General features: G+C 60.7%; 10 protein-coding genes across 10 annotated transcripts; 3 read left to right on the forward strand and 7 right to left on the reverse strand.

The window, feature by feature from the left end:
• Nucleotides 1-936: 936 nt before the first annotated feature.
• Nucleotides 937-3,824, reverse strand: PLICBS_000118 (uncharacterized protein; the record flags this gene model as incomplete). Its single annotated transcript, XM_018327374.2, has 3 exons — nucleotides 937-980; nucleotides 1,053-3,721; nucleotides 3,802-3,824. The coding sequence occupies 3 exons, from the start codon at nucleotides 3,822-3,824 to the stop codon at nucleotides 937-939; spliced, it is 2,736 nt and encodes a 911-aa protein (XP_018174070.1).
• Nucleotides 3,825-8,251: 4,427 nt separating this feature from the next.
• PLICBS_000119 (uncharacterized protein) lies at nucleotides 8,252-9,942 on the reverse strand (the record flags this gene model as incomplete). The annotated part of the gene is made up of 3 exons (XM_018327373.2): nucleotides 8,252-8,504; nucleotides 8,578-9,650; nucleotides 9,721-9,942. 3 exons carry the CDS (start codon nucleotides 9,940-9,942, stop codon nucleotides 8,252-8,254), a joined length of 1,548 nt encoding a protein of 515 aa, XP_018174069.2.
• Nucleotides 9,943-10,164: 222 nt separating this feature from the next.
• PLICBS_000120 (uncharacterized protein) lies at nucleotides 10,165-11,382 on the reverse strand (the record flags this gene model as incomplete). The annotated part of the gene is made up of 2 exons (XM_018327372.2): nucleotides 10,165-10,928; nucleotides 10,983-11,382. The coding sequence occupies 2 exons, from the start codon at nucleotides 11,380-11,382 to the stop codon at nucleotides 10,165-10,167; spliced, it is 1,164 nt and encodes a 387-aa protein (XP_018174068.2).
• Nucleotides 11,383-11,963: 581 nt separating this feature from the next.
• On the forward strand, nucleotides 11,964-14,861 carry PLICBS_000121 (MutS protein msh4; the record flags this gene model as incomplete). Its single annotated transcript, XM_018327371.2, has 6 exons — nucleotides 11,964-12,641; nucleotides 12,688-13,009; nucleotides 13,062-13,102; nucleotides 13,150-13,507; nucleotides 13,561-13,961; nucleotides 14,013-14,861. 6 exons carry the CDS (start codon nucleotides 11,964-11,966, stop codon nucleotides 14,859-14,861), a joined length of 2,649 nt encoding a protein of 882 aa, XP_018174067.2.
• Nucleotides 14,862-14,927: 66 nt separating this feature from the next.
• On the reverse strand, nucleotides 14,928-16,248 carry PLICBS_000122 (uncharacterized protein; the record flags this gene model as incomplete). The annotated part of the gene is made up of 6 exons (XM_018327370.2): nucleotides 14,928-15,045; nucleotides 15,098-15,229; nucleotides 15,285-15,356; nucleotides 15,413-15,865; nucleotides 15,951-16,002; nucleotides 16,065-16,248. The coding sequence occupies 6 exons, from the start codon at nucleotides 16,246-16,248 to the stop codon at nucleotides 14,928-14,930; spliced, it is 1,011 nt and encodes a 336-aa protein (XP_018174066.2).
• Nucleotides 16,249-16,644: 396 nt separating this feature from the next.
• PLICBS_000123 (uncharacterized protein) lies at nucleotides 16,645-17,154 on the forward strand (the record flags this gene model as incomplete). The annotated part of the gene is made up of 1 exon (XM_018327369.2): nucleotides 16,645-17,154. One exon carries the CDS (start codon nucleotides 16,645-16,647, stop codon nucleotides 17,152-17,154), a length of 510 nt encoding a protein of 169 aa, XP_018174065.2.
• A 66-nt stretch (nucleotides 17,155-17,220) lies between these two features.
• PLICBS_000124 (uncharacterized protein) lies at nucleotides 17,221-18,297 on the reverse strand (the record flags this gene model as incomplete). Its single annotated transcript, XM_018327368.2, has 1 exon — nucleotides 17,221-18,297. The coding sequence occupies one exon, from the start codon at nucleotides 18,295-18,297 to the stop codon at nucleotides 17,221-17,223; it is 1,077 nt and encodes a 358-aa protein (XP_018174064.2).
• A 1,108-nt stretch (nucleotides 18,298-19,405) lies between these two features.
• Nucleotides 19,406-20,560, forward strand: PLICBS_000125 (quinate dehydrogenase; the record flags this gene model as incomplete). Its single annotated transcript, XM_018327367.2, has 2 exons — nucleotides 19,406-19,643; nucleotides 19,740-20,560. The coding sequence occupies 2 exons, from the start codon at nucleotides 19,406-19,408 to the stop codon at nucleotides 20,558-20,560; spliced, it is 1,059 nt and encodes a 352-aa protein (XP_018174063.2).
• A 442-nt stretch (nucleotides 20,561-21,002) lies between these two features.
• Nucleotides 21,003-22,699, reverse strand: PLICBS_000126 (uncharacterized protein; the record flags this gene model as incomplete). The annotated part of the gene is made up of 2 exons (XM_018327366.2): nucleotides 21,003-21,754; nucleotides 21,811-22,699. 2 exons carry the CDS (start codon nucleotides 22,697-22,699, stop codon nucleotides 21,003-21,005), a joined length of 1,641 nt encoding a protein of 546 aa, XP_018174062.2.
• A 487-nt stretch (nucleotides 22,700-23,186) lies between these two features.
• Nucleotides 23,187-25,379, reverse strand: PLICBS_000127 (uncharacterized protein; the record flags this gene model as incomplete). Its single annotated transcript, XM_065599530.1, has 2 exons — nucleotides 23,187-23,491; nucleotides 23,711-25,379. The coding sequence occupies 2 exons, from the start codon at nucleotides 25,377-25,379 to the stop codon at nucleotides 23,187-23,189; spliced, it is 1,974 nt and encodes a 657-aa protein (XP_065455602.1).
• Between the last annotated feature and the right edge of the window lie 397 nt (nucleotides 25,380-25,776).

Here is a 25,776-nt window from a genome sequence, read left to right on the forward strand (position 1 = left end):
CCATCAAGGTAAACCCGGCACTCGCACGCCCCGTGCCCCGTCCCTGCATGCTCGACAGCCGAAACCCCGGGCACGACCTCGGGGCCCTCACCGACAGATGGTCGGACTTGCATGCAAAACACATATAGACCCGACACGCGTACAACCTGTTTCGTCTACGGATGAGGAATTATCCAGGCACAGCACCAGGCTGACGAACAGGCTCACTTTGCTCGTTCGCCCCTCGCTCCGTCAGCCGCTCACCCTTCCAAACGCCTCACCTCGCCTCGCCTCACCTCGCCCCCAAAATCTGACAGGCCGCTCCGGGCGTCGCCGTCGCCGGCCCGCCGGAGTCAGATTCACAACTCGCACGGGCAGTCGGCCACGTGTGGTGATGCCTGTCTCGGCACGGCCATCCAGCAATTCTCACCGCCCACCAACACATCTCCACCAACGACACGCATTCACAAAGCTGCCACGACACAGCATAGTGACGCTCGTCAGTCTCGTTTACTCCTTGCCTACTCCGTAGCTACATCGCCGTTCCGCATTCCACGTCTCACATCGTCATTCTCCCTCTTCCTCCTGCTCATGTCTTAGCCCCGTCTCCCAATATGCATCATCGTCGCCACCGCAGTTCCTCTTTGGGGCGCAAAACGAGTGTACAGCGAAAAGGATCCATGCGAATGATTGACGAGGTAACAAGTCCCCTTCGAAGCCATTGTTGTCTCCGGGACTCGGTGTCATCGCATGTTGCGTGTCGCGTGCCGCGAGGCAGCCGTTGGGGCATTCTTTCTTGTTTCGAGTCGCAGCTCGCGTCGTGGCCCGGGCTGCTTTTCCAGTCGTGTCCGGTAACTCCCTGTCCGCCCATGTTTCCCTGTATATCATGCCTTTCGTACCAGCCCCCAAACGCCTTGCAAGAAATAGCCAGTCAAACACACGTCAGCACCCGCCGCCCTATTCCGAGATGGACGCAAGTCGCTGCAGGCAGTTGAGAACACCTGGATCAGAAGTCTCTATTAGCCACGGCATCTTCCAGCTCGCCACGCACTGCGGACATGGAGCAAACTTACCGCTTACACCCTGCGTCAGGGTCGTCTCCGCCTCGGTGCTGCGCTTGCCGATGCTTACCGTCGACACATTGTCCACGGCGCCGCGTCGCTGCAGCTTGTTGGCCCACTTGAATACCTTTTCATCCTCGCGGCCGTCGCCCACAACCATCAAGAAGTCGACGGCGCTGGCGTCAGGGCCCGTGCCGTGCTTGTCCTTGAGGTAGTCAAAGACCCTCTGCGCCGCTGTCCCCTTGTTGTAGTCGGTGGACTCGACAATGACCGACTTGCCCATGGTCAGCGCGTGCACGTGCTGAGACTCGCACGCGTCGTTGACGTGGCTGGCGCACGCTGCCGCCTGCCAGCCCGCGTTGCTCGGGTCCTCGGCCGCGTCGTAGTGGAAGATGAGGCTGCAGTGCCGCTCTTCTATTTCGGTTCCTGGGGTGCGCTCCAAAAAGTACGTCATCAGGGGCTTGACCGACGCCTTCCATTCTTCAATGTGCTTGCTGTCCGTCATCTCGATCCACTGCTCGGAGCCGCAGTCGCGGATGAAGCACCCATTCTCGGCAATGAGTCCCAGGTTCGGCACCATGCGGAACACGCCAGCAAGCTCTTCGGGTCTGCGGCCAGACATGACGTAGACAATGTTGCGGTCGTCCAGGAGCAGGTCGTTGAGCACGTCGAGCGTTCGCTGCGGGCTGACCGGAATAATCTGGTTTACCGGACCCCAGCTCACCAGCGTGCCCTCATAGTCGAGCAGGAACAAGCGCCGACCGGATTTTTCGTACTGTGCTGCGAGCCGGTGCATCGATAGGCGAGGCACTGAGGTCTGGTCTCGCTTGTGCTGCGCCTCGTACGCCTCGTCCAGGCGACGAAGGAGCTCGCCGAACCAGTGGGAGCCAGTGTGACGCGCGACCGCCTCGTACAGGCCCTCCCAACGGCGTGTCTTTTCCTCTTCGCCCATCTCGAGCGCCTCCTTGATGGCGAGGGCGCACTGCCGGTAGCTCCATGGGTTGACGGACAGCTCGTTGCCGTTGAAGAGGGACGAGGTGCCGGTGAACTCGGACAGGATGAGAGAGCCGTGCTTCTGCTGCGGGTAAATCTTGCCGTCTTGGCAAAATATGTATTCGTGCGACGTGAGGTTCATGCCCTCGCGCTGACTGGTAATCATCAGGGCGTCGGCAATGGTGAGCAGCGCCAGGTACTGCGGATAGTCAATATCCTGCTTCAGGTACACGACGGGCTGGTACGCTAGATTGGCCCACGACGAGTTAACGCGCGTCACAATGTCCGAGACGGTCGCGTCCAGGTCCGTTCTCTCACTAGACGACAGGGCAACCTGGATGAGGACGGTATTTTCGCGCCACTCGGGGTTTGCGTTGAGGAACAGCTCGTAGGACAGCAGCTTCTGTCGCACGCCGCGGACATGGTCGAGCTTGTCCCGCGCGACGATGAGCCGCTTGCCCTTGTACCGCTCCTGCAGAGTCTGCAGCCATTCCATGACCTCGGTCTCGCCGCGGTGCTTGTCGAGGCTGACGGGGTCAATGCCAATGGGGAGATTCATGACGTCGACGAAGCGGTCCTCCAGCTGGATGCCCTCGGGGGTGGCCTCGACAGTCAAGATGCGGCTGCAGGTCTGCAGGAAGTGGCGCGTGTACTCGTGGATCTGGAAGCCAATGAGGTTGGCGCCCAGCATGCCTTCGAGCAGCTCCCTCCTGACGGCGAGACAACGGAAAACCTCGGACGAGGGAAAAGCGACGTGCAAGAAGAAGCCAATCTTGGCCTCGGGCAACTTTTCGCGCACCATGCGAGGCACGAGCAGCAAGTGGTAGTCGTGAATCCAGATGACGTCGTCGCGCTTCCAGTTGGCAATAATCTTGTCGGCAAAGCGGCGGTTCACGGTGACATAGAACTTCCACGAGTGGTCCTCGTATGCCTTGCTCTTTGGGTTGTCGGGGATCTGGTAGTGGAAGACGGGCCACAGGATCTGCTTGCAAAAGTGCGTGTAGTGGCCGTCAAAGTCCTTGTCGGAGCAAAAGACGGTCAGCATGTCGTGCTCGGTGGCCAAGGTATCCTCAATGTCTTGCTTCTGCTGGGTGCCCTCGAGGGCATCGGTAGGCATGCCGAGAGTGCCAACCCAGGTGTAGTCGCTGAGGGCACCGTCGCGGGCCGCGGCCTCGGCGGCGTTGCGCAAGCCACCGTTGCCCTGATCGGCGTCGACAACGGTCCATGAGGCCGAGGCAAACACTCTGTCGGCGCTGTCACTGCGCATCAGCGGCTTGGGCTGGACGACACCACGGCGGCCGAGCTCGCGAGCTTTTTGCAGCGTGTGATTGTGCTCAAAGAGGTCGGCACGGGGCGGCGAGTTGGCGCGGGAGCGAGGCTGGTTCACACGGGAGCCCCAATTCCTATTTGTCGGGTCGCTCGAGGAACCCAGGTCGTGGGGGAACTGAATGCGGAAGCCATCTTCGTTGGAAAAGGGATCAGGCGACTCCTCGTTGTCGGGCGTATGCGGAGGCGTGAGGTCGGCTTGGGGCGCAAAGAGACTGGGCTGCGTCTCGACAGCCGGCGGTTCCGTCGTCTTGTTGCTCTTGGTGGGTGGCGGAATCGTCTTGGCGCGAGAGCGCCCAATCTCGCTCCTGCGGCGTGGCGGCGTGCCGGGGAGGTTGAATTGGATCGTCTTGGGGAGGAAGCTGTCGCGAGAAACAAACTTTTTGTCAGCCAAGAGTCGGGGGCCACGCGGGGGCAAGCGTTGACGAGTAGTTATACGTACAGGGAGCAGACGAAGACGGTCATGTTGAGCTGCAGGGCTCGCGCCGGAGGCGAAGCTGACTCTCAGGGTTGTGAGGGTTTTGGCGAGACTGGAGAGCAATCAAGATGCTCTCCTCGGGTGGTGGTGCTGGAATCGTCGAGGTAGCTCCTCTTTATCCGGCGCATGTGGAGCAATTGATGACGCAGTTGGGCCGTGTGAGCCCGAGTGAGCGGCCGGGGTGGAGGATGGGTATTAATATGCTGTCGGTGCGTCTGGAGTGGGATGATGGCTGACGAGAGAGCAGGGCCAGTTTGTGCTCGATGGAGAGGGCTAGGTATGCTGTGATATTTTTTTTCTCTCTGGCTGGGGCGCGAGGTGGGAGGTTGCTTGTTTGGCCGACTGCCTGCCTGCCTGCTTGCTGCGTGTCGCAGATGCAGAGCCCGAAGTTGGGGGAGGATCGGATGCAGTTGGGGGAGCAGCTTGGCCGCTTTTAGATGGGGGGGTGTGTGTGTGTGTGGGCGAGAAGAAAAGAAGCGGGCACCAGCGTCCGGCGCAGTTGGAGCGCATGTCAGTGGGCACTGGCGCCTCAGGCGGCGGCGGCGGTACTTGAATGTACCTGAGGTGCGGATGCCCAGATCACCTAGTGGGTGGGCGGCCTGCTTGGGGGCTCTTGCTCAGCTCCAGAGGGTGACGGCTGAGCTCCAGGCTGAGACGCGAGGGAAATCGAGCAGAACCCAAGTCACAGCAGTGCCCGACGTCCCTTCCCAGTCTGCAATTGACGCACGAGTACCTGTCGCTACTTGATACATGCCTGTGGCCGGCCTGCGGTGTTCTCGCCAGCGGGGCCGCCGGGCAGGGAAGGAGAGACGTGACGGTAATTGCCTCTTGCCCTTCTACTTCGTAGGTAGAATGTACAGTACATGAAATACTTGATGCTTCACTCAAGTAGGAAAGAACAAACAAGCTTCTGCTAACGTCGCGCCTGCCGGTGCGAAAAACTAACGTTGGCTCGACACGCGGAGCCGGCGGGCGTCCTTGACTTTGTCCTTCACTCTGCAGGTTTCCAGCCTGTCAGTCTTCCTTCAGTTGGCCGGGCCTGAAGCTGCAACTCAACAATCCGTCAGCTTCAGCACATTGACGTAATTCGTCACCCAAGGAAACAGCCTCTGCCCACTTTGACGTCGCCCAGATCGAACATGGATCGGAGAATGCTCCCACGCACGCCCACCCGGCTGGGGGCAGGGTCAGAACGGGGGCCTCTGGAGGCTTTGGTCCGCCCGCCAGGACGCCAGCCAGGCCAGCCTGGTATCGTGGTGGTGTCCCGGCGTAGGCTTTTTTACTATGCTACCATCAACTCCCAGGATGCGACTGACCCTCAATTGCCAGGCCCTCTCAACAAAGCTGCCGCCCATTGCCGATGGCGACGGCGGAATACAGGCCGAGCCGATGATGAACGGGCGGATGGATGGGCGGGGGCGAAAGTCCAGTCTCGGCCCGGTCTGGCATCCAAGACGCAGCGAATCTTCTCGACGCAGGCAGGGCTCCCTCTCCCTCACCCGGCTCTCGACGACTCGTTCGACGCGCCAGCTTCAGGCCAAGCTCCGGCCTAGCTCCACGCCATGGAGCCAAGCTCAAGCGGCTGCCCGCGGCGCCGATGCCACTTCCACTGCCATACTCGATCCCTGCCTTGTGGTCTGGCCCTTGCATCGCCACCAAAGAACAAGGTCCCCCGCCTGCACTTGGTGCCATTGCGCCGTCTCATGCTTCGGCCCTCAGGCCGTGAATCGGCATTGTCCCTCGTCGGGCCTTGCGTGTCTTGTCTCAGAAGCCCGGGCCTCGTCGAGGTCAGACGCATCACTCATCGCTCGTCACAGGAGCCACGTCTGCAACTGCGGACCGAAGCGGCAATTGCGCGCCCGCCCGGCCACGGCTGCCTCCCGCCGCCTTGGACACCCATCGATGGCCTCCCCCGGACAGGCGCTGCGGGTCACGACGCCGGCAAAAGCCCAAACCAGGCCAGCGGCAAGACCGTGCTGGGCCGCATCCCCAGACGATGCCATGCCATGCTGTGCCATGCTGCGCCATGGCATGCCAGGTGCAGTCCTGCCCCGTCCGCCCATGTCCTGGTCTACACAGCCGTGGAGCCACCCGCCCACGAGTTGGGTAGCTTCTGTTGAACCCCCCGTCCGGTGCCGTTACTCCGTCCTCCAGCTCCGGGCGCTCGGTTGTTGTTCGCCTGTCTTGCCATCCGCAACCTCCATGAGGGCCCGTCGCCCGTCGCCTCCATGCATGTGCATGCATACATACATGACACCTCCCGCACGACGTTACAGTCACACGTTCACCAACGCCTTTCCCGGGCGACGCGACGCCCAAGCCAGTCGCCAACGAACGCCGATGCTTGGCCAGCCAATGGCCTCCATCGCCGGCCCATTTATTCAACCTCAACGCTGCCCAGAGCTTGTCCCCATGTGGCGCAAGCGACAGCTCTCGTTCGAGGATGCGACTGACGTAACGCTGGTATCCCAGCACAGACCACGTTGTTCGCCCACACGCGCAGGAGCGCGCTGCACCTCGACGCCCGGCATGGATGCGGATGCGGTGGTCATCGGTCATCGCCCAGCGCGGGCCGGGCCTGCATGCAGCTCACAGCAGCTGCTGTTGATGCCGCTGCTTGCAATTTGCGGCCCAATCCGAGCCCGCCTGCCCTCCTGCAGATCCGGGCCGCAGTCGAGCAAGTCTAGAACTGGGGGCAACGCACATGCCTGCGCTGTAGCGCGCGTCAGTTGACGCCCCTAGAACAGAGCACGCAATACTGTACAGTGACCGAGGGCCATGGCGAAACGCGCAAGCCGCCGCGTCGTTGATGTTGGGCCATCACTACCAACGGCAAGCCATCGACAGTCGGCAGAATGCGGCATCAAACTCTGGGGCCTAGACAACACCCGGGAGGGAGGCCCCGCCAGCACCCGGCCCTCCGCAAGTGGTGAGAATAGCAACACCACTAGCCGCCAGCATCATTCGACTCGGCCTCTCATTGTCGCGCGATATCCCTATCAAAGTTTCCGGCTGCCCGCCACTCCCCGCGCGCTAACCCGTGTTGCTTGTCAGCCTGACGCCCTCCTCCACACCTGTCAAAGGGGACCGCGTCTCGGCGGCGGGGTGTGGCTGTCTGTCTGTCTTAGTGAGAGCCTCTGGCGGCCAACGCCATCTTTGTCTTCGATCGAACCGTCGCAACTTTACGGCGCGCCGTTCCAAGGGGCAGGCAGCCATCAGCGAGACGGCTGCCATCGTTCCCTCCCGCTGTGCTTTTTGTTGTCCATCGTGCTCGATTGACCTGGCCCTGAGCCTGAGTATCCCGCCACCGAATCGGCAGGCTCCGTCAGCTGGATGAGGCAGTTCGCAGGCGCAGCAACTTGCGGGGAACACGACCAGTTGCACCAAAACAATGACATCCCCCCAGAGAACAAACCTCTCACAGCCGGAATGCGTCTGGATTTCTAGGTTTGGCCACGTCGTCAAGCTGAGCCCGCATAACCTTGTCGACAACGTGACTCTACCCCGAGGTTGTTACGAATTCTGCCGGCGATGCACCGCTACCCTAGACCTATGGCTTGCCATGCCAAGGTTGCTGCGGCTCTACAGGACGTCGACCGCACAGAACCCCGATCTGCGAATCATTCCACTTCTTCTGAAGCATCGGCCGTACGGAGGGAACGTGTCATATGTGACCAACTCCGGACAATACGCCGATTGCCCTGTATGGGGGCCCCACCATCAGGGGAGCGAGTGGCAGTCGACTTGATGAACGGCTTACACGGAGAACATCGGGGCCGGGTCCCCTGGGAACGCAGTGGACGGCTGCTCCGTCACCTCGCCTGTCTAGAGATCGGCAGACAGCTGAGGAACCACCTACACAGCAGAGTGAACCCGGGCGCTCAGATCCACAGTGGCATTGTGGGCGGCGGCACCTGAGGGCTGGGTAGCATATTATCCTCCCGCGACGTTCAAGCCCAGCAATGAACCCCCCCCGCACGTCTCCCCGGGAAGGCAATTCCGTGAGGTGCCTCGGGCGGCACCAGGCAGCCAGGCACGAAATCACCTGCCTCTCTGTGCCCGGCGGCCGGGACTGGGCGCCACTCGGCCAACATGGCTCAGCGCGTCCAACAGGCTGTCTCTATGCCTGGCACAAGCTTCGTGACTGCAGGAGGGGAGGGCAGGGCACCCCCTCCTCCAGACTTGCCTGGCTGGGCAACTCCCCGGTCCAAAAGTTCGCCTTCCACAGACCGTGACCCGAACGATCGGGTTCGGGCTGCCACGACGCGACCGAGTCCGCGCAGCATGTCCCTGCATGTCACCCCTTTGTCCATCGCGTTGGCGCGTGCACATGTATCCCGAGGTAGCCTGCGTTTGTCATCTGTGCGGGACGAGCCCGACGTTTGTTGTCTATGCATGCATCGCTTCGCGTATTCTAATTCTGCCACAACCGCACGGCCTTGTCCTTGCCCCCGCTGGCTACCCTCTTGCCGTCCGGGGCCCAGTCCACGGCGTAGACCTCGTCGGCATGCCCCGGCAGATCCATGGCCAGCTTGTGCGACGCCATCGACCACACCTTGAGCGTCGTGTCCTTGGACGCCGTCACCAGCAGCCGCGAGTCGGCCGAGAAGGAGCACTGGTACACCGTCGCCACATGGCCGCGCAGCGTATTAATGAACTTGCCGTCCCTGCAACACAGCACGTTAGCCAATCCATTTGCCGAGCGAAACAGTCACAGACGGGGCCATCAACAAAGCATACCTTGCGCTCCAAAGCTTGGTGTGGTTGTCCCAACCGGCACTCGCGATGAGGGTGTTGTCGGGTGAAAACGTCACATGGTTGATCTGCTTCTGATGCCCGACCATGCGGGCGACGGGCTTTGTCCCCTGCGACGGGTCCCACAGGTACATGGTGAAGTCGTCGCTGGCCGACACCAGGCGCTCCGAGATCTTGCCCTGCACGCGCGCCGCCTTCTCGAACCGCTCCTTGGCCTTGGCGCGCTTTCCCTCGTCGGTGGCGGGCGTCGGCGTGTGGTCGAAAAAGGCCGTCCGCAGGGCAAAGTCGGTCGACAGCGCCAGGTGGTTGATCCAGTGCGCGTGCGCCGACAGCGTGTGCACCAGCGTGCCCTTTTCCGCGTCCCATACCCTAACGGCCTTGTCATGGCTGCCCGTGTAGATGAGCCCCGTGCCTCCCCACCGCACGCAGCTGACGGAGCTCTTGTGTCCAGAGAGGACGTGCTCCGTCCGCCCCGTGTTGACGACCCAGACGCGCACCGTCCCGTCCTTGCTTGCGCTGGCGAGCCGCGGCGTCCCGTCCTTCCATAGATGATACGGCTCCCATGCCATGTTCGTGATCCACTTCGCGTGGCCGGTCAGGGGGCCCGAGCCCATGGGTTTGCCCGTCTGCGGATCCCATAACCGCACCGACTTGTCCATGCTACCCGTCGCCAGCCGAGCGCCATCGGGCGACCAAGCGACGCAGAGCACCCAATGCGTGTGTCCGGAGAGGGTGTACTTGGGCGTGCCGGTCTCCGTGTCCCATATCCGAGCCGTCTTGTCGCCAGACCCAGTCGCGAGGCGCGAGCTCGTCGCGGGACTGAATTGTGCCGCGAGAATCGCCTCGCCATGGCCCGGTATCCTGTGCGACATGCGTGTGACGGCCTGTACTTTGAAGACGGATTGCGGCTCGGCCGTCAGAGTGACGGTCGTCTCGAACGGGTTTTCGATGCCATGGCTGCGTAACAGTTGAAGGAGGTCGGTCGGATATTGGTCCACGATGATATCGCTGTCGGGAATATGGATACGGAATCGGTAGGGGAGAAAGTCTTCCCTTTCCTGCGCGTCGTGGTGGTCAGCAGCCGTGGTCCCTGGGTAGTAGAAGAGCAGGGCGCATTTCGGTTCGTACCCTTGCCAACAACGTATTCAGCAGCAACGACAGGTTCTTCTCGGAAGCGTCCGCAAGGGGCACCTCAATCACATCGCAGACCTGCTTCCCGTCACCGTCGAGGAACCGAGCCTTGAACGACCCGGCAGGGCCACTCGCGGCGGTGACATCCTGCTGAATCTGTGTTCTCTCGAGATCTTCCCGTCTTTGCCGTTTGGACGGCGGCGGAACAATTGTCGCCATGGCAAAGCTGGAATGCGTACGGAGGTGCAGGTGACGGTGGGCGAGTCTCTCGCTGCCGTGCCTATGGCGGGGACTTTTCTTGGTGGTTTGGCAAAAAACCCAGAAAATTTGGGCGGTGAGCGCGATGCACTTTAGCACTAACGCCATCAGGCAAAACGGCAGCGGCGCGCTTGTTAAGCGCCGCGGTGGGCCCACCAGCTCCATGAGCTCTCTCATGTGCAGCTACGAGCTCGACTCGATGGACGGTGTCGATTGAGAAGACTGCTGCGGTGTTTGCTGAGGGCCGGATGCGTTTGGATGGCCGCTCTGCTGCGCTGTCTGCTGCGCCCGTTGCCCAGCCATGCCGCCTTGCGACTGCCGGCCCCCGCGGATCCGCTTGGGAGGACCCGGGTAGACCCTATACCTAACGTTGAGAGGGTACGGCACAGGTGTAACAGTCGTCGCAGGAGCCGCGTCTGTCTCTGAAGGAATGGGCTCAAACTGTGGTTGGGGAGGAGCTGGAGTCGGTGCTATCTGAGCATATTGCCGGGAATTGTTCTGGGGTTGCTGCTGCCCGCGGGACCGCCTCTGCAGCATGCGAGTTTGCCGGGCATTGGCGTTGTGGAACATGAGTTGCGCGCCAGCCTGCGCGCTGGGCGGCGGGTTGCGCTGTCGACTTGTCCGCTCTTCGTTTTGCGATGCGATTCGTCTCATACTCTCCTCGTTCTGCGCCTCTGTTCGCCTCCTGCTCTCCTCAATCTCCTGGTGTCGCCTGTCCTGAGCTTCTTGTCGCTTTTGCCGCTGTAAGTCTTCGTTCTGGAGGGCATAAATGGCGGCGATCCGTAGCTGCAGCTGGGCGAGCATGCCTATGCGGTCAGGCTGTGACATCTTTCGATAGTCGTTCTTGAACTTGTGGAAGGTGTCGCCGCTGAGACGTAAAAGAGAGTCAGAGACGCCGGCGACCTGGAGTGCCGCCGCAGTCTCGGGATCGGGCTGAGGGCCCTCAGCTGCAACAGTCAGCAGTTTGTCACGTCAGACGTCGCGCTCCAAAGGCTGCTCACCAGGCGTGTCTTCTTCGGCATCATTGTCCTCGGCCTCGCTGCCTTGCGAAGGGGTAGGCGGCTCCGGCGTCCCTGGTTCGTGGTTGTGTTGATCGCAGATGACTGTCAGGACCCAGCCACCCACGGTTTTGCGGTCGACGGCCTTGGCCTTCCACGGGCAGTCCGTCTTCTTCGTCGACGTCTTGTGCTTTGTCGCGGCGCACTTGTACGGCTGACCGCCCCTTTCGCAACAGAGATCGACGCGCATGACGGGCTCGCCAGGCCGGCTCCGATGCGACCGGAGCTTGACAATCTTGTAGCCGTCTTTCTGCGTGCGGTTGGTGAGGTCGCCTAGCAGGTCATCGAGCGTAGCGTAGACGCCAGCATTTGGGACCGTGACGGCCGCCAAAATACCGAACATGGTGGCTCGCGGCACAAGAGCAGGACCACTGGTACTGGGGTCCTTGTGAATCGTCTGATAGAGTCGTGTGTCGCGTACTATTTCCGCGATATCGAAGTGAGGCCTGGAGCCCGGGCCATGTGTGTAGATTTACGCCGCAGCCTGTGCGAGGCATCGTGCACGAGGTGGAGCGGTGAGGCCCCACGGGTAAATGCCGGCCCGGAGTGGGGTCCAGCCTACGCGTAAATCCACCGTTCGGGAAGGACCCTGTGCAGGTTTCCGCCGGTCCTTCCTCAACAATGAACAATGGACATACCCGGCAGTCGACGAGGACTTATCATCGACTGCACGCGGAAGGAAGTATCGACACAATGTTGGTGATACTGGAGAAGGTGCATACGTAGCCATGTCACACGTGACTCCCTGCAGCGTGTACAAGTTGCCCGGAACTGGCTACATGTCCCGCGCTCGTCTTTGTGGTCAATGTCATTTTGTTGCACCACCGAAGATCCCGCGCCCGCGTCTATGACCCAAGCGACAGCCATACCGGTGCTGTGTCTCTCTCGGGTGTCTTCTCTTCCCCAGAAGAGCGTTCATTCACCATGTCATCGTCGCGGTATGGCAACAGCGGGCGTTCTGCCACGCCTGCATCGTCGGCCTACTTCCAGGGCAGCTTCGAGTCGCAGGTGCCGAGCAGTGCCGTGTCAGACTCGTTGCAAGGGCACCAGCATATCACGGACAACAGCGAGAATGCGCGTCCATACACGCCGTCGTTGGCCAGTGCCAGACCCAGCACCTCGTACAGCACGGTTTCGCGAACCACCAGGCCGAGTACTGCCTCCGGCCGGAGGCCTCGCACGGGAACGACGGCCTCGATACTGGGGTTGAGCGAGCAGCAGAATATTGTGTGTGCACTCGCCGAAGCGCGAGGAATCACACCGGCGGTGGGCGTCGCCTTTGTCAATGTCTCGCTCGGCGAAGTCATCCTCAGCCAAATATGTGACAACCAGGCCTACGTCAAGACGATCCACAAGATCCAATTGGCATCTCCCTCCAGAATTGTCTTCATGTCGACGGCCTGCCCGCCAGCCAAGAACACCACGCTATTCTCTCTAATACAGGAGTTGGTGCCCGACGCCACCTCGCACGCTTTTGACCGAGCAGCCTGGTCAGAAAACGCGGGCCACGAGCACATCCAGAACCTCGCACCACACAGTGACGTGGGACCCATCAAAGTGGCATTGCAAGGCAAATACTATGCCGTGTGCTCTTTCGCTGCGGTACGCTTGCCACGTGTGTCTCCCTGCGCCTCGCTGACACGACCAGGCCATGAAGTACATTGAGCACCAGTTCACCATATCCTTTGCCCCTCATTCCCTTCGGATCCGATACCAGCCGTCAGAGGACACCATGATGATTGATGTGGCCGCCATCCAGTCGCTCGAGATTATGCAGAACACGCACAACCCCAAGTCCAAAGAATCGCTGTATGGCCTGCTAAACCATACTTGCACACCCATGGGAGCCCGTATGCTGCGACGAAATATCCTTCAACCGCCCACGGGCCACGAGACGTTCCTTCGACCCAGACTCGATGCACTGGAGGAGCTGACCACGCGAGAAGAGCTTTTCCGCGAGGTTCGCAAAGGTTTGACAGTCTCATGGAGAAAGGTTGCTATCTTTGACTGATCGGGCCGCAGCGCTGCGACTCTTCCACGATGTCGAAAAACTTCTCACAAAGGTAAGCCCATCCGTCCCTCCCTTGCGCATGATATCTGACGACACCAGTTGATCATTGTTCCCACCAGCAAATCCATTTCGCTTGTGGAAGAGCAGATTGGCCAGGTGCTCATGCTCAAGAACTTCCTAGAAGCCGTCCCTGAACTATTTGTGGCCCTGGCTCCGGTCCAGAGCGCGCTGCTCGTCAAGGTTCGCGAGTTGTGTTGTCCCGGCGTGACTGGCCCCATTCTGGCCAACATCCAACGGGTCATCGAAGCCGACGTGAGGTATATGAAGTCGCCCTTGGACCTCCGCAACCAACGTACATTTGCAGTCAAATCCGGTGTCAATGGCATGCTGGATGTGGCCCGGCAAACATACAAGGAGCTGACCGAAGAAATCCACCAGCACGTGGACGCGATACAGGGTTGGCTGTGCCCGACTTCTCATAACGAGCAGTGTTTCTGACCTTGAGCGCAGGTGAATTCAAGATTGCCGTTGCTCTCAAATTTGACAATGGGAGAAAGTACTGGCTACGGATCAAAGCCATTGACTTTGACTTTGGAGCACCGCCACAGCTCTTTGTCAATGTCGTTCGCAAAAAGGACAATGTCGAGTGCCAGACGCTTGACCTCATCAAGCTGAACGTACGACTCTCCGATGCTTCCAATGAAGTAGTCATTCGCAGCGACGTTGTGATAGAGGAATTGGTTGGCAATCTCCGGAGGGGGGCGTCACAGCTCTTCAAGGTCTGCGAATCCGTCGCGTTGGTGGACATGCTGGCGTCTTTCGCCCAGCTGTCCGCGACGCGGGACTACGTGTGTCCGGATATCACCTCGACACTTGCACTGAAAGCCGCCCGGCATCCGATTCTTGACAGGGTCTGTAATCCATTTCGTTGTGTGATGGTGGCAGAAACTCACTAGTGACAGTCTCATTCGGGGAACATTGTTCCCAACGACTACTACGCATCGGAGCAGCACTGCTTTCACATCATCACTGGATGTAACATGAGCGGCAAGAGTACCTATATCCGAGCTGTGGCATTGCTGCAGATCATGGCACAGGTCGGGTGTTTTGTGCCCGCGGAATACGCCGCTTTCCCCATCATTCACAACATCTTTGCCCGAGTGTCGATGGACGACAACATTGAGGCGAGCCTGTCTACGTTCTCGGTCGAGATGCGCGAGATGGCCTTCATTCTCCGGAACATTGATGACAAGAGCCTGGCCATCATCGACGAGCTGGGCCGAGGGACTAGCACGCGAGATGGCCTCGCCATCGCCATCGCCATGTCAGAGGCGTTGATTCAGGCTGGGGCATCTGTTTGGTTTGCCACACATTTCATTGAGCTGGCAAAGGTGCTCGGGGAGCGGCCAGGTGTACTCAATCTGCACCTCGCGTCCACGACGGCCGAGACGCCAGAAGGACTTCCCCACCTGCAAATGTTGTACAAGGCCACGGCAGGCACCGTCAATGACACAGAGCATTACGGCATTCACCTAGCTCGTGCCATGGGGTTCCCAGCGTCCTTTATCAACAAGGCCGAGGAGGTTGCCAATGATTTGAGACAGAAACGCGAGGCTGGCCGGCAGAGCTCCGAGGCCCGGAAGCTTGTCGCTCGCCGAAAACTCTTGTTGAACCTGCACGATGCCCTCCGCCAAGCCAGGGACGCGGGGAGCGAAGAGTCGCTGCCGGGGTACCTACAGCGGCTTCAGGCCGAATTTGTCGCTCGCATGGAAGGCCTTGACAGCATGGAGTACGTCACAGCGGGAGATTGAGGGCATCTCGACGCTGAGATGGCTCAAGATTTGGCCCTTGTGGTGCTTCATGTTGCTCTATTTGCTCTAATTTTGTAGCGCGGTTGGTCGGTTGTAGCTCAGAGGTCGAACTCTCTTCCAGACTTGGCGAATGACACGATGTTGCGCTTCCAAGGCGGTCTCACTGTCAGACGGACCCGCAGGCCTGTTTGATGGTGAGTCCATGCCGTTGTCTCAGTTAGAGCGGACAAACGTACCGAATTGCCAAGTAGAGGCGACTCCCGAGCTGAGCCTTGGGGATTTCAGCACCATTCGGGTTGTCGGGAGGGTTGGCAGTCGTGACCAGGCCGCCGGCCTCTTCGAGAATGGCAATTCCAGCCGCTACGTCCCTGGGGGGTGCGTCAGACTTGATGAAAACTTGGCTCGAGCGCAAGATGAACTCACCACTCCCAACATCCACCTTCCCACCAGATATCGAGCGACCCCATGGCCGTGTAGGCCAGATCCATGGTTGCGCTGGGTTCATGTAGTTAGTTAAGTCTCTTCAAAAACACTCGACTGGCAAAGCTCACCTGCCGAGGCTCCGCACACCATGCACCATGCCGCCTCGGCCCTCTCGCGCCCTCGTCTCCGCCGCCATGGTGACGAACGAGTCGACCTTGTGCATCAAGTTCCCCTCGGGCCCCTCTCTCCGGTCCTTGCCCCACTCGCAGGAGAAGATGCACCCGCTCGGCGCGTTGTCGGGCAGGGGCGGGACGGGATCGCGCACAAGGGGCAGGCGGTGCTTCCCGTTGAGCCAGGCGCCGCGGCCGCGGCACGAGGTGAAGAGCTGGTGGAGGAAGGGCGCGTTGATGACGCCGATGACGGGGGCGTGGTTGACCACGAAGGCGATGGATACGCAGAACATGGGGAAGAGGTGGGTGAAGTTGACGGTGCCGTCGAGGGGGTCGACGATCCAGGTGGGGGAGGCGTCGACGAGGTAGTCGCGCGAGGAGCCGGCCGAGTAGGTCTCTTCGCCGATGAACCTGATGCATCAAAAGTCAGTCGTGGAGCCCGTGGATGTAGTCGCAGCTGCGGTGGTGTCTCGGTGAGAATGGAGTTGTATCGTACTTGTGAGAGGGGTACTTGGCGGCGATGGAGTCGCGGATGAAGGCCTCGACCGCTGAAGGAATGCGAGTTAGCAGTCTTCATAAGTACAGAAGTCAAGAAGATGGCAGCTCGAACCGTGGTCAGTCTTGGTGACAATGTCTACGGAGCTCTCCTTCTCGTCAAACTCGTTGGAGCTGCTGGCCCCATTGACCGATCCGCCGTCGACGCGCCGCCAGGCCGCCTGCATGAGCATCTGCCCGGCATCCTTGCCCAGCTGCACGGCAAAAGCATGAATTTCGTCGAGCTCTTGGCTGTCCATCGCGCCGGTCGTGGGTTTGACTGCCTGGCAATGTTGATGAAGCAAGGCACGATTGCGCTGCGACATCGCTGGCGGGCAGGCCGACCAACAGCCGCGGCCATGCTGTCGGACGTCATTCTGCCAGAAAGCGCTGCTTGAATGGGCCTGCTTCGGACCAGACCGTCGTAAGCAGAGGGCGGGGAGATGATGGGGTAGCTGTTCATGTTGTGTGGATGAAGGCTTAGCCGTGGGTGTAAGCCGTCGGTGCGGGGAGTTGTGGGGTTGAGCGTGTAAGTGGCAGAGATGTCGGCTTGAACGACACGATGCAACGCGCCAGATAAATGGACCTCATGCTATCTCATTGTGCAGGCATAGCAAGGTCTCTAATCGCAATAGATACCGATAACTCAAATCAACATGGCACAAAGAATCCTCCTCATCAACGGCCCCAACCTCAACCTGCTGGGCACGCGTGAGCCACACATCTACGGCTCCACGACCCTCGCCGACGTCCTCGCCCAGGCACAGGCCCAGGCGCAGCAACTCTCGGTCTGCGTCGACGCCTTCCAGTCCAACCACGAGGGCGCCATCGTGGACCGCATCCAAGCCGCTGCGGGCTTTGGCCCCTTGGTCAACGGCCAGCAGGCGACCGACGCCGAGGCGTTGCGCGCCGACGCCGTCATCATCAACCCTGGCGCGTTGACGCATACGAGCGTCGCTATCCGGGATGCGCTGCTGGGCACGGGCCTGCCGTTTGTGGAACTGCATGTGTCGAATGTGCATGCGCGGGAGCCGTGGCGCAAGCATAGCTACTTGAGTGACAAGGCGGAGGCGGTGATCTGCGGGATGGGGGTCTTTGGGTATACGGCGGCGATTGAGTTTGCGGCGCGGCATATCAAGATCAAGGGCGGGTCGTCCAGGCTGTAAAAATTTGGTTCAATGTTCATAGATCGTTCATATATGGACATATGCCCTCATTAGTGGGATGATACGTTACAACATTGCCTGCGTCCTTTCGTGATCGGCGGCTGTAGCACCGCTTGTACCCGCGGCCGTCTCAATGTGCACGTCCCGCGCCATCTTCTCCCACGCCACGGCCGCTCTTCTTGCCATCTTTTCCGGCACATCCTTATCCTCATCAGCCAGCCTCCTATTAAACACCTCAAAGCTCATCCAGCCCTCGTAGCCCAGCCCATGCACAAGGGCATCCAGCACAGACTTGACCGGCAGGTACGCACCCTGCGCCGTCTCGCCGTAAAAGAGCCGCGCGTTGCGCGACCAGCTCATGCGCGGCGGCTGGCCCGCGACATGGAACGGGTGAGCCTCGTCGAGCGGTCGCGCCAGGCGCTCCGCGTCGGCGAGCTGCACGAGGAACACCTTGCTGCGCTCGACGGTCGACACGAGCCGGCTGAGGGACTTGACGACGGCGGCGTCGCAGTCGGGTGTGCGTCCCGACGCGGCGGCTGGGTCGGCGTAGATGCGTCCTGCAATGTTGAATGTGTCTAGGCAGATGCCAAAATTGGGGCGGGCAACCCTCTGGACGATGTCCCAGCTTGCTTCCCAGGTGTCGACTCTTGTGCCCCAGCACAGGGCTTCGTACGTGAATCTGATAACCGGTGTTGAGGCAAGCCCAAGGTCTGCGAGCTCTCGAAAGTCCTCCGCTATCCTGTCCATGTCGTCGGTCAGCTCTGCCGCGGCCAAGAAGCTGCTCGGCAAGCAAACCAAATCCGTCCCCAGCGCGTGCGCCAGTTGCACCCAGAAGCGCATCTCCTGCAACCGACGCCCGTGCAGCTCCCTATCCAAGAGGCCTTCATAGTGCATAAAGGGCTGCAGGCAGATAATGTCTAGCGCGCGCTCGGCGCAGAGTCTGCGGATGGAGGTCGCGGCTGATAGTTGGTTGGCTTCGGTGTCGCCGCCGGGCATGTCGCGCGTGAGGTCGACGAGGTCTTCGTAGAAGAGCTCGATGCCTGTGAAGCCGTATTGTCTTGCCATGTCGAGCTTGTGGGCTAGGGAGTGGCCGGCGAAGCACCGGCCGAGCGACATGGTGCAGATGGCTCGTTTGATGGCCATTATTGCCGATATGCTGCGGTGTGCAGTGAGGAATAATGGGACAATAGCATGCACTGCATGTACATGTGTAAATGTTACAACTAGACTCTCAGTCCACAGTGTACGAGGTGGTTGTGATGATGGAGTGTGAGGCGAAGCAGGGTTGCAACTGATCTGGCGGACAGAGTAACGACACGTTTGTCCACGTCACTCATCGGCCACAGCAAGATGGAACGGCAATAACACTTCGAGTCGATTCGTGACGTCTCCAGTCTCGTATCTACGGAGCTCTTCCCAACCAAACACGTAAGAGACCGAGGCCAACAATCCCATCACAGCCGTTCAGCACCGCTGAGAGAGGAGCCAGAAGCATCAAAAGCGGATAAAGGCTACACGCGGCAAAGGGGATGAAGGTGTAGCCACGAGATCGCCAGCACAACCCTCAACCACCGTCGTCACACCCTCCGGCATTCAGCCTATGCAACAGCGGGCAACCCTCACGGCCCCAGAGTCGCCTCGCCAGCGTTGGAAGCTCACCTGGTCGACGCCGTTGTGAGTCCTGTGACGCCGCTATGATGCCGCCGAGATTATTGCCCAACTAGGCAGGCGGCCGAGGGTAAAGACTTACCCGCCGGGCGGGGCGGATGCCGCTCCAGCCCCGGACCCACACCGGCGGCCCCGGCCAGTGGAGAAGAGGCGCGGCGCCTCCCCGCCCGCCAGGCGTACGTTCGCAGCTGAGACTCTTTGCCACGGATATTCGTTGTCGAGGCGAGGGAGATTTCGTTGCTGGACGGTAATCAGCAATCTTTTGTTTGGATACGCTTTCCGCCGTGGTGGCCCTGCAAGCAAGGGGGAAAAAGGTGGTAGTGCAACGTCCCGGTCCCGAGGTTTGGCGATGCTTCGGGGTAGCTGAGCGCCGTCTGCACTGCATATGAGAGAGACCGAGGCCAGTCCAGTCCAGTCCAGTCACACCACCTCTGCGAAGCTCTCACTCACCACCCCTGCCTGCCCTTCGAGTCCGTTGTCTGCACCCGCACGCACGCGCTTGGCTGAGAGAGCACCACACGCGTGTTTGACAGTCCTTGATTCGCGTCTGGACTCTGAAGCAGACGCTCACCAACGGCCAGCCATGGCGCTGCAAACTCACCACGAGGAGATGCAGCCCGCCGCCCTCGGAGAGCTCGAGCGCGAGACGTCCGCCCTGGACAAGCACGGCTACCTCTTCGGCCAGAAGATCACGCACTCGCTCTCGCCGTTCCTGCACCAGGTCATCTACGAGAACCTGGGGCTGCGATGGGGCCAGGTGCGGCTCGACTCGTGCGACATGCAGCTCTTTCTGCGGCTGGTCCGGCACCCTGACTTTTACGGTACGTTTCCTCCCCTCCTCCTTGACACTCACTCTACAACAGTCAGTGAGATTTGAAGACAGCCGCTGATGAGATGATGTGATGTGGATGGAACAGGCGCCTCGGTGACCATGCCCAACAAGGTCGCCATCCTCCCTCACCTCGACCGCATGACCGACGAGTGCCGCTCCGTCGGCGCCTGCAACACCCTCTTCCTGCAGCCCGACCCGGCCGACCCCTCGGGCCAGCGCCGCCTCCTCTGCGGCGCCAACACCGACGTCATCGGCATCCGCGACTCCTTCCTGCGCAACGTCGCCGACCCGGCGCGCGTCTACCACGGCAAGCCGGCCCTCGTCATCGGCGGCGGCGGCGCCGCCCGCAGCGCCATCTACGCGCTCGCCCGCTGGATGCGCGCCGCCGACATATACCTCGTCAACCGCGACGCCGCCGAGGTGGCCGACATGATGCGCGACTGCGCCGCGCGCGGGTACGGGGATGGGCTTGTGCACGTCGCGACGGAGGAGCAGGCGCGGGAGCTGCCCGCCGCGGGGGCGATTGTCGCGTGCGTACCGGACTTTGAGCCGCGCACCGAGGAGGAGAAGCTGGCACGGCGCATCACCGAGATATTCCTCTCCAAGCAACCACAGCCACCACAACACCAACAACAAGTCCAAGTAGGAGCGGGATCAGGCGACGTGGCGCAGCCGATCAAGGGCGCCATGCTGGAAATGTGCTACAACCCGACGCCGTTTACTGCGCTGGGCACCCTCGCGGAGCGGCACGGTTGGCAGGTCATCCTGGGGACCGAGGCGCTGATATGGCAGGGGCTGGAGCAGGACCGGTACTGGACCGGGAGGCCGGTCGAGGACCTGCCCGTGGACAAGGTCAAGGAGGCTATTGCGGCGAGCGTGGCGCAGAGGTCACAGTCGAGGCTTTAGCGTGGGGTACGAAATAGAAATAAACGGTAATGATGGAAGAGTACAGTTATGCCACAAGGCAGGCTGCGGTATATGTGATGGCTTGTGCAAAGCGGCAAGTGCAGTGAAGCACAAGGCACGCCTCGCGGTACAGGAGTGTTACGCCGTGACGGCACCTGTGCCTGGGGACCGCTTCGAGTATAGGACACGCCGCCGTGTGCGAACAACCCCCGTGGACTCCTGCCTCTGGCTAACACAGCGGGGAGAAGCGACATCCGAGACTCCACCGAGCCACTCACCGGCTGTCGTGGACAGTCACACAAGACGGATACATGTGAGTGAGCAAGTCCATAGGATATCGCTCATGTGCCAGCGCCGGTGTCGACGTGGCACAGACACGTATCCATTCAATATGCAACTGGCCTGTCTGTGACAGGACCCCTAATTAAATACAGAAAGGCGACTACTTCGTCGCAGTCACGCTGTCCCGCGACTCAATCTGCTCCGCGCCGACGTCCTTTTCGTTCTCCCAGCCTATGCCCTGTGCGTTGTTGCGAAAGTCGGCGTCCTCCACCTGCAGCTCCTGCATGAGGATCTCGTTGGCCCGCCACGTCGGCTTCAGCTTGAACAGGCGGTCCATGGCTTCGAGCGGCAGCGACTTGGTCTCCGGCACGCAGAAGAAGACGAAGAAGACGGAGATGATCATGAGGGACGCGAAGAAAAAGTAGACGCCGTAGCCCCACGCGTCAAACATTTGCTCCGTGAACCGCGAAATGATAAAGTTCCAGAACCAGTTGTTTGCCGCCGCGTTGGCCTGGCCTAGGGACCGCGTGTTTTGGTCAAACATTTCCGAGTTGATGACCCACGGCGTGCCGTTCCACGAAGGCGTGTAAAACGCCGTCCAGAGGTAGAAGAAGAAGATGGCGGCGATGCCTCCGGACGACAACCCACCGTCGGAGCTCTGGTTGGAGCTCACGTTTGAGAGCTTGACGTAGGCTCCAATGAACCACATGCACAGCGAGCCGCCAACAGCACCAATCATGAGGAGCTTGCGGCGGCCCATGTGGTCGATGAGGACAAGCAGCCAGACGATGGTGAGAGCAGTCTTGACGACACCAAATATGCCCGTCGTCAAGAAGCTGGTGTTGGTGCCGCGGACGCCGATGCTGCGGAAGACGGTGGGGCTATAGTAGTTGATGGCATTGATGCCGGATCCTGTAGACGTCAGCATGCATTGCCGCGACCAGCCGCGTGCCATTCAGAGAACTTACCGTTTTGGAAGACAAAAAGCAGGGCACCGAGCAGGAACCTCCACTGGATCCGCTTCTCCTTGAGCGAGAGGAAAGGCTTCCAGAACCCAGCGCCAACCTCGCGGCGGTATCGCTCAAGGTCATCGTCGATGTAGCTAATCTCTTCCACAATGTAGATATCGCTCCGGTCCAGGTTGCGCATCCAGCACAGGCCCTTGATGGCCTCTTCGCGCTTGCCCTTGGAAAAGAGCCAGCGCGGGGACTCCGGGATGAGCGTCGCACCGATGAGTAGGAGTCCGCCAGGGATCAGCTGAACGGCAAACGGGATAAGCCACTGCGAGCGGCTCGGCGCCATGGTGGTGTTGACGCCGTAGTTGATCCAGAACCCCACGAGGCCGCCAATCTGCCAGCCAAGCTCGTACAGGCCGACGAGCCGACCGCGCACTGCAGGCGGAGACAGCTCCGAGATGTAGATTGGTGTCATGTTGGAACAGCCGCCCACGCCGAACCCGGCCAAGACGCGTCCGCCGATGATGAGCCCCGTGCCGCGCTCCCCCGTTGCGCCAAGCATCATGCCCGCCCCGACCATGAAGATGGCCGCGAACAGCAGCAGCGACTTGCGCCGCCCGAGGAAGTAGCTCGAGGCATAGGCGGCCAAGCTGCCAAAGAAGGCACCCGCCTGGTAGACAGACACAATGTTTGCCTTGAGCAGTGAGAGGCCCGACGCTGAGTACTCCGCAAACTTGAACTCCGAGGTGAAGGACGGCAGGGCGAGCGTGGTGCCGATAAAGGCCGAGTCGTATCCGATCATGCACGAGGCAAAGGACGCGGTGGCGGCGCAGACATAGACACGCCAGTTGTAGACGGCCTTGGGCGTCGGCCGGTCCTCCTTGAGGGCCAAGATAGTCATGGTGGGCGATGCAGCGAGTACGACCAAGAGGTAGTCGACGACAACGAAGCCCGTGGGGATGCAGCGCCGTCTGCGTCCATGGGGGTTGACTTATATGGCGATGGCTCCGAGGCCAACGTGCATGGATGAGAATTGACGAGTGCCTCGTCGCTGATCCAACAACCCCATGGGGACGGCACTCACTCAGCCACAGATGCACCGCCTACGGAGATTGTCGAACCTGGGGTGCGGGGGTGACGACAGGTGGGCGTTTTCGAGAAGCTCTGGCTGGACCGTGTTTAGGAGTGCGTGTGGAGCCTCGATAGCGTGGGGATAAAGGAATATCCAGCGCCACGAGGGCGGACATTCAGCCGCCGCGGCACTCCCTCGCGAGAACTGCTAAACGTTGAGGCAATCTCTTTGCAGAGAGGGCCGTCAAGGCGACGGCGAGGCACCGAGACACGACGATGATGTGTGGACAGACGGATGGATGCAGGTGTGTCAAGATTCAACTGCCAAAGTCTCCCTGAAACATCTCGCCCAAATCGCAGCCCGGCGCGAAGCCCAGGTTGACCATGAACTGGGGATCCATGCCGATGCCGTCGGTGTAGTCAATGGTACCCAGCTCGTCCAGAATGGCATCGTAGTCAATGGCTTGGCCGAGTGGCCCCGGGGCCGCAAAGGCTGCGCCAGAGCGCTCCTGGAACGGCCCGCTCTCGTTGCCCTCAGCTTCCACAGCTCTCAGTGCTGATCGAGGGGACGCGAATTGATCCATAGGAGGTGGAGGGATGTTGATGGATCGACTCGCGTCGGCTGGGAATAATCTATAACCCTGCGGGATGGTGGGCTCCGCCAGCAACCCCGGCCCTGCGTCCAACCGCTCAGAGCTCCAACGGCGTTGGGTAAATGATGGGAGGCTGTCTCGATGGCCTGAAAATTCGGGCCCTGGTGGCCCTGATACCGGAGAATGGTTCACACGAGAGGTTTCGCCCGCCTCCTGCGCCCAAACTGCATTCATCGTACTTAACGCACAAGTCCACCTTTTCCTCTCCGACTCGTGCATGTCGACAGTGCCCCTATTTTGTACCAGGCATAGCAGAGCCCCAACAAGTGGTGGTGTGCCGCAGGCCCCGAAATTGCTCAGACTGGCCTCGACGACTTCCAAGACGTTGGATAGCAGCGATGAGCGGTGAGCGGGAACGAGCCGAACCGTTGTCGCCAGAAACATGGCCTTGACCAGGTATGCAGACGGCAGCAGTGGAGTGGAGCCTCCCGCAATAACGGAGTTGCAGAAACTGAATTGGGGCCTCAAGCATTGCACGAGGTCATCCGTGTTTGCTTGTTTGCTCGAGAACTGGCTCAAGCGCGGGTCAGTAGCGCCCGCCAGGATGTGCGCAAACTGACGCAGCTGGCACAGGGTGGAGACTGGCTGTGTTCTGGGAGGGCTTGCCGGCTCGCCGCCAAGTGAAGGATGGCCAAACCCGTAGACAGGCGTCCAGTTCTCGGGCGAGTCCGTGTCGACAGAGAGACTCGTGGACGAACGAGCATCTCGAGTGAAGTCGGCCAGCTCTGGCGACTGCCGCAAGCAGGCAGAGGTGATGGCGTCGAAGACGACGCAGGCGTCGAACAGGGACTCGAAGTGTAATGCCTTCGACATGGCGGGATCGGTGGATCGGAGATGGCTGAGGATCCGTGCGGCTCTCGCGACCAACAACGAGGCCGCAAAGTGGCTTCCACGGCCGATGAGTATCAGAGCATGCAGAAGGCTCGCGCGGATGATGGACGTGTCAAAAGGCCCATCTTCGTGAGGCAAAAAACTGCGGGCGATGGTAAAAATGCGCGCTGGCGATAGATCTGGGTCTGTCGACGCGCCGAGCGAGTGCGCATCTTGAAAGGCGGCAACACTTAACGCTGCCCAGAGCTCGGCGTACCTCGACCATGTCGACTCCGTCCCGGACAGGCTGTGTGGCGTCGGGTACGCGCCATACTCTGCCGCTGTTGCGAACAAGTCGTTCTTGCTGGATATGGGTAGCCAGCAATGCGTGTACGCGACGTATATCTCGACAAGGCGCTGCCAGTTGGAAGGTAACGTTGGTCGATGCCTCGCTGCTGCGACATCGGCAGCACCTGTCGCTGGCGGCATGCGCCCCTGTGGACTCGTGCTGTAGAAGGCCGAGCTCGAGGCAGATTCAGCGGCCTTGAGCCACGAGGGCGAGTCCTGCTCGGTGTCGGAGCCAGTCTCTTCGGGGGAGGGCTCCGTTGTCTGGGCCGAGCCATCAGACAGGAGTCGCCCAATCTCCTTGTGTATTCGACTCTTGGTCCAGCGCTTGTGAAGGCGATTGCTGATGTGGTCCTTGTTGACGACGACGGTTGCTCGGCCCGACCCGTCGCTCTGGCTAAGGAGCTGGTTAAGCGTCTCTTCGGTGCCTGGGACCTGCTCCAGTAGCCATGCGAGCGACAGCTCGACAGCCCTCAAGTACCCCGTCTGGACGCCCCTCTTCTTTGAGGCGGGCGTGTACGAGCATAGTCGGTTCTGCGACACGCACGTTTGACACTGCGGGCGGGTTCCGTCGCACTTTTCGCGGGCAGCCCTGCATCCATCACAGGCCAGCGAGACGCGTTGTCTCTTGGCTGCCGAAGGTTGCTCGTCCGGTCTCCTGGATGGGTCTGCGTCGGTTGCTGCCCTCTTCTTGGGCGGCATCCTCGACGCGAAGGATCAAGAGGCGAAACTTTGCTACAGCGGACTGTCGTTTGCCGGCTCTGACGCGGGGTCGGATGCTGGCTTCATCGTCGTCCGACCAGAGGCGGCGCAGGGCGGAAGAGGGGGATGGTTTCTGGTCGTCGAGCTGCGCGGCGATGGCAGAGTGATTTTGACGCCGCGACACACCGACGACGCGCCGCTTTCTCCGGACGTGTAAGTAATGGTGGCGCCGTCATTCGTCAACGCGGCAGGCAAGCCGTTGAAGCTGGGGAGGCAAATCCGGGGTTCGAGCTTGGGCGAGAGACGCGCAGCGGCGGAGGCGCCGCCGCAGTTGGGTGGTGGAGGGGCGCCGGATAAACGCTTATCCCCCGCCTGCCCCTACCGGGCGCCGCTACGA

This window comes from Purpureocillium lilacinum (assembly GCF_023168085.1).
Source record: "Purpureocillium lilacinum CBS 284.36 DNA, scaffold_1, whole genome shotgun sequence".
In the NCBI taxonomy this organism is placed as follows: domain Eukaryota; kingdom Fungi; phylum Ascomycota; class Sordariomycetes; order Hypocreales; family Ophiocordycipitaceae; genus Purpureocillium; species Purpureocillium lilacinum.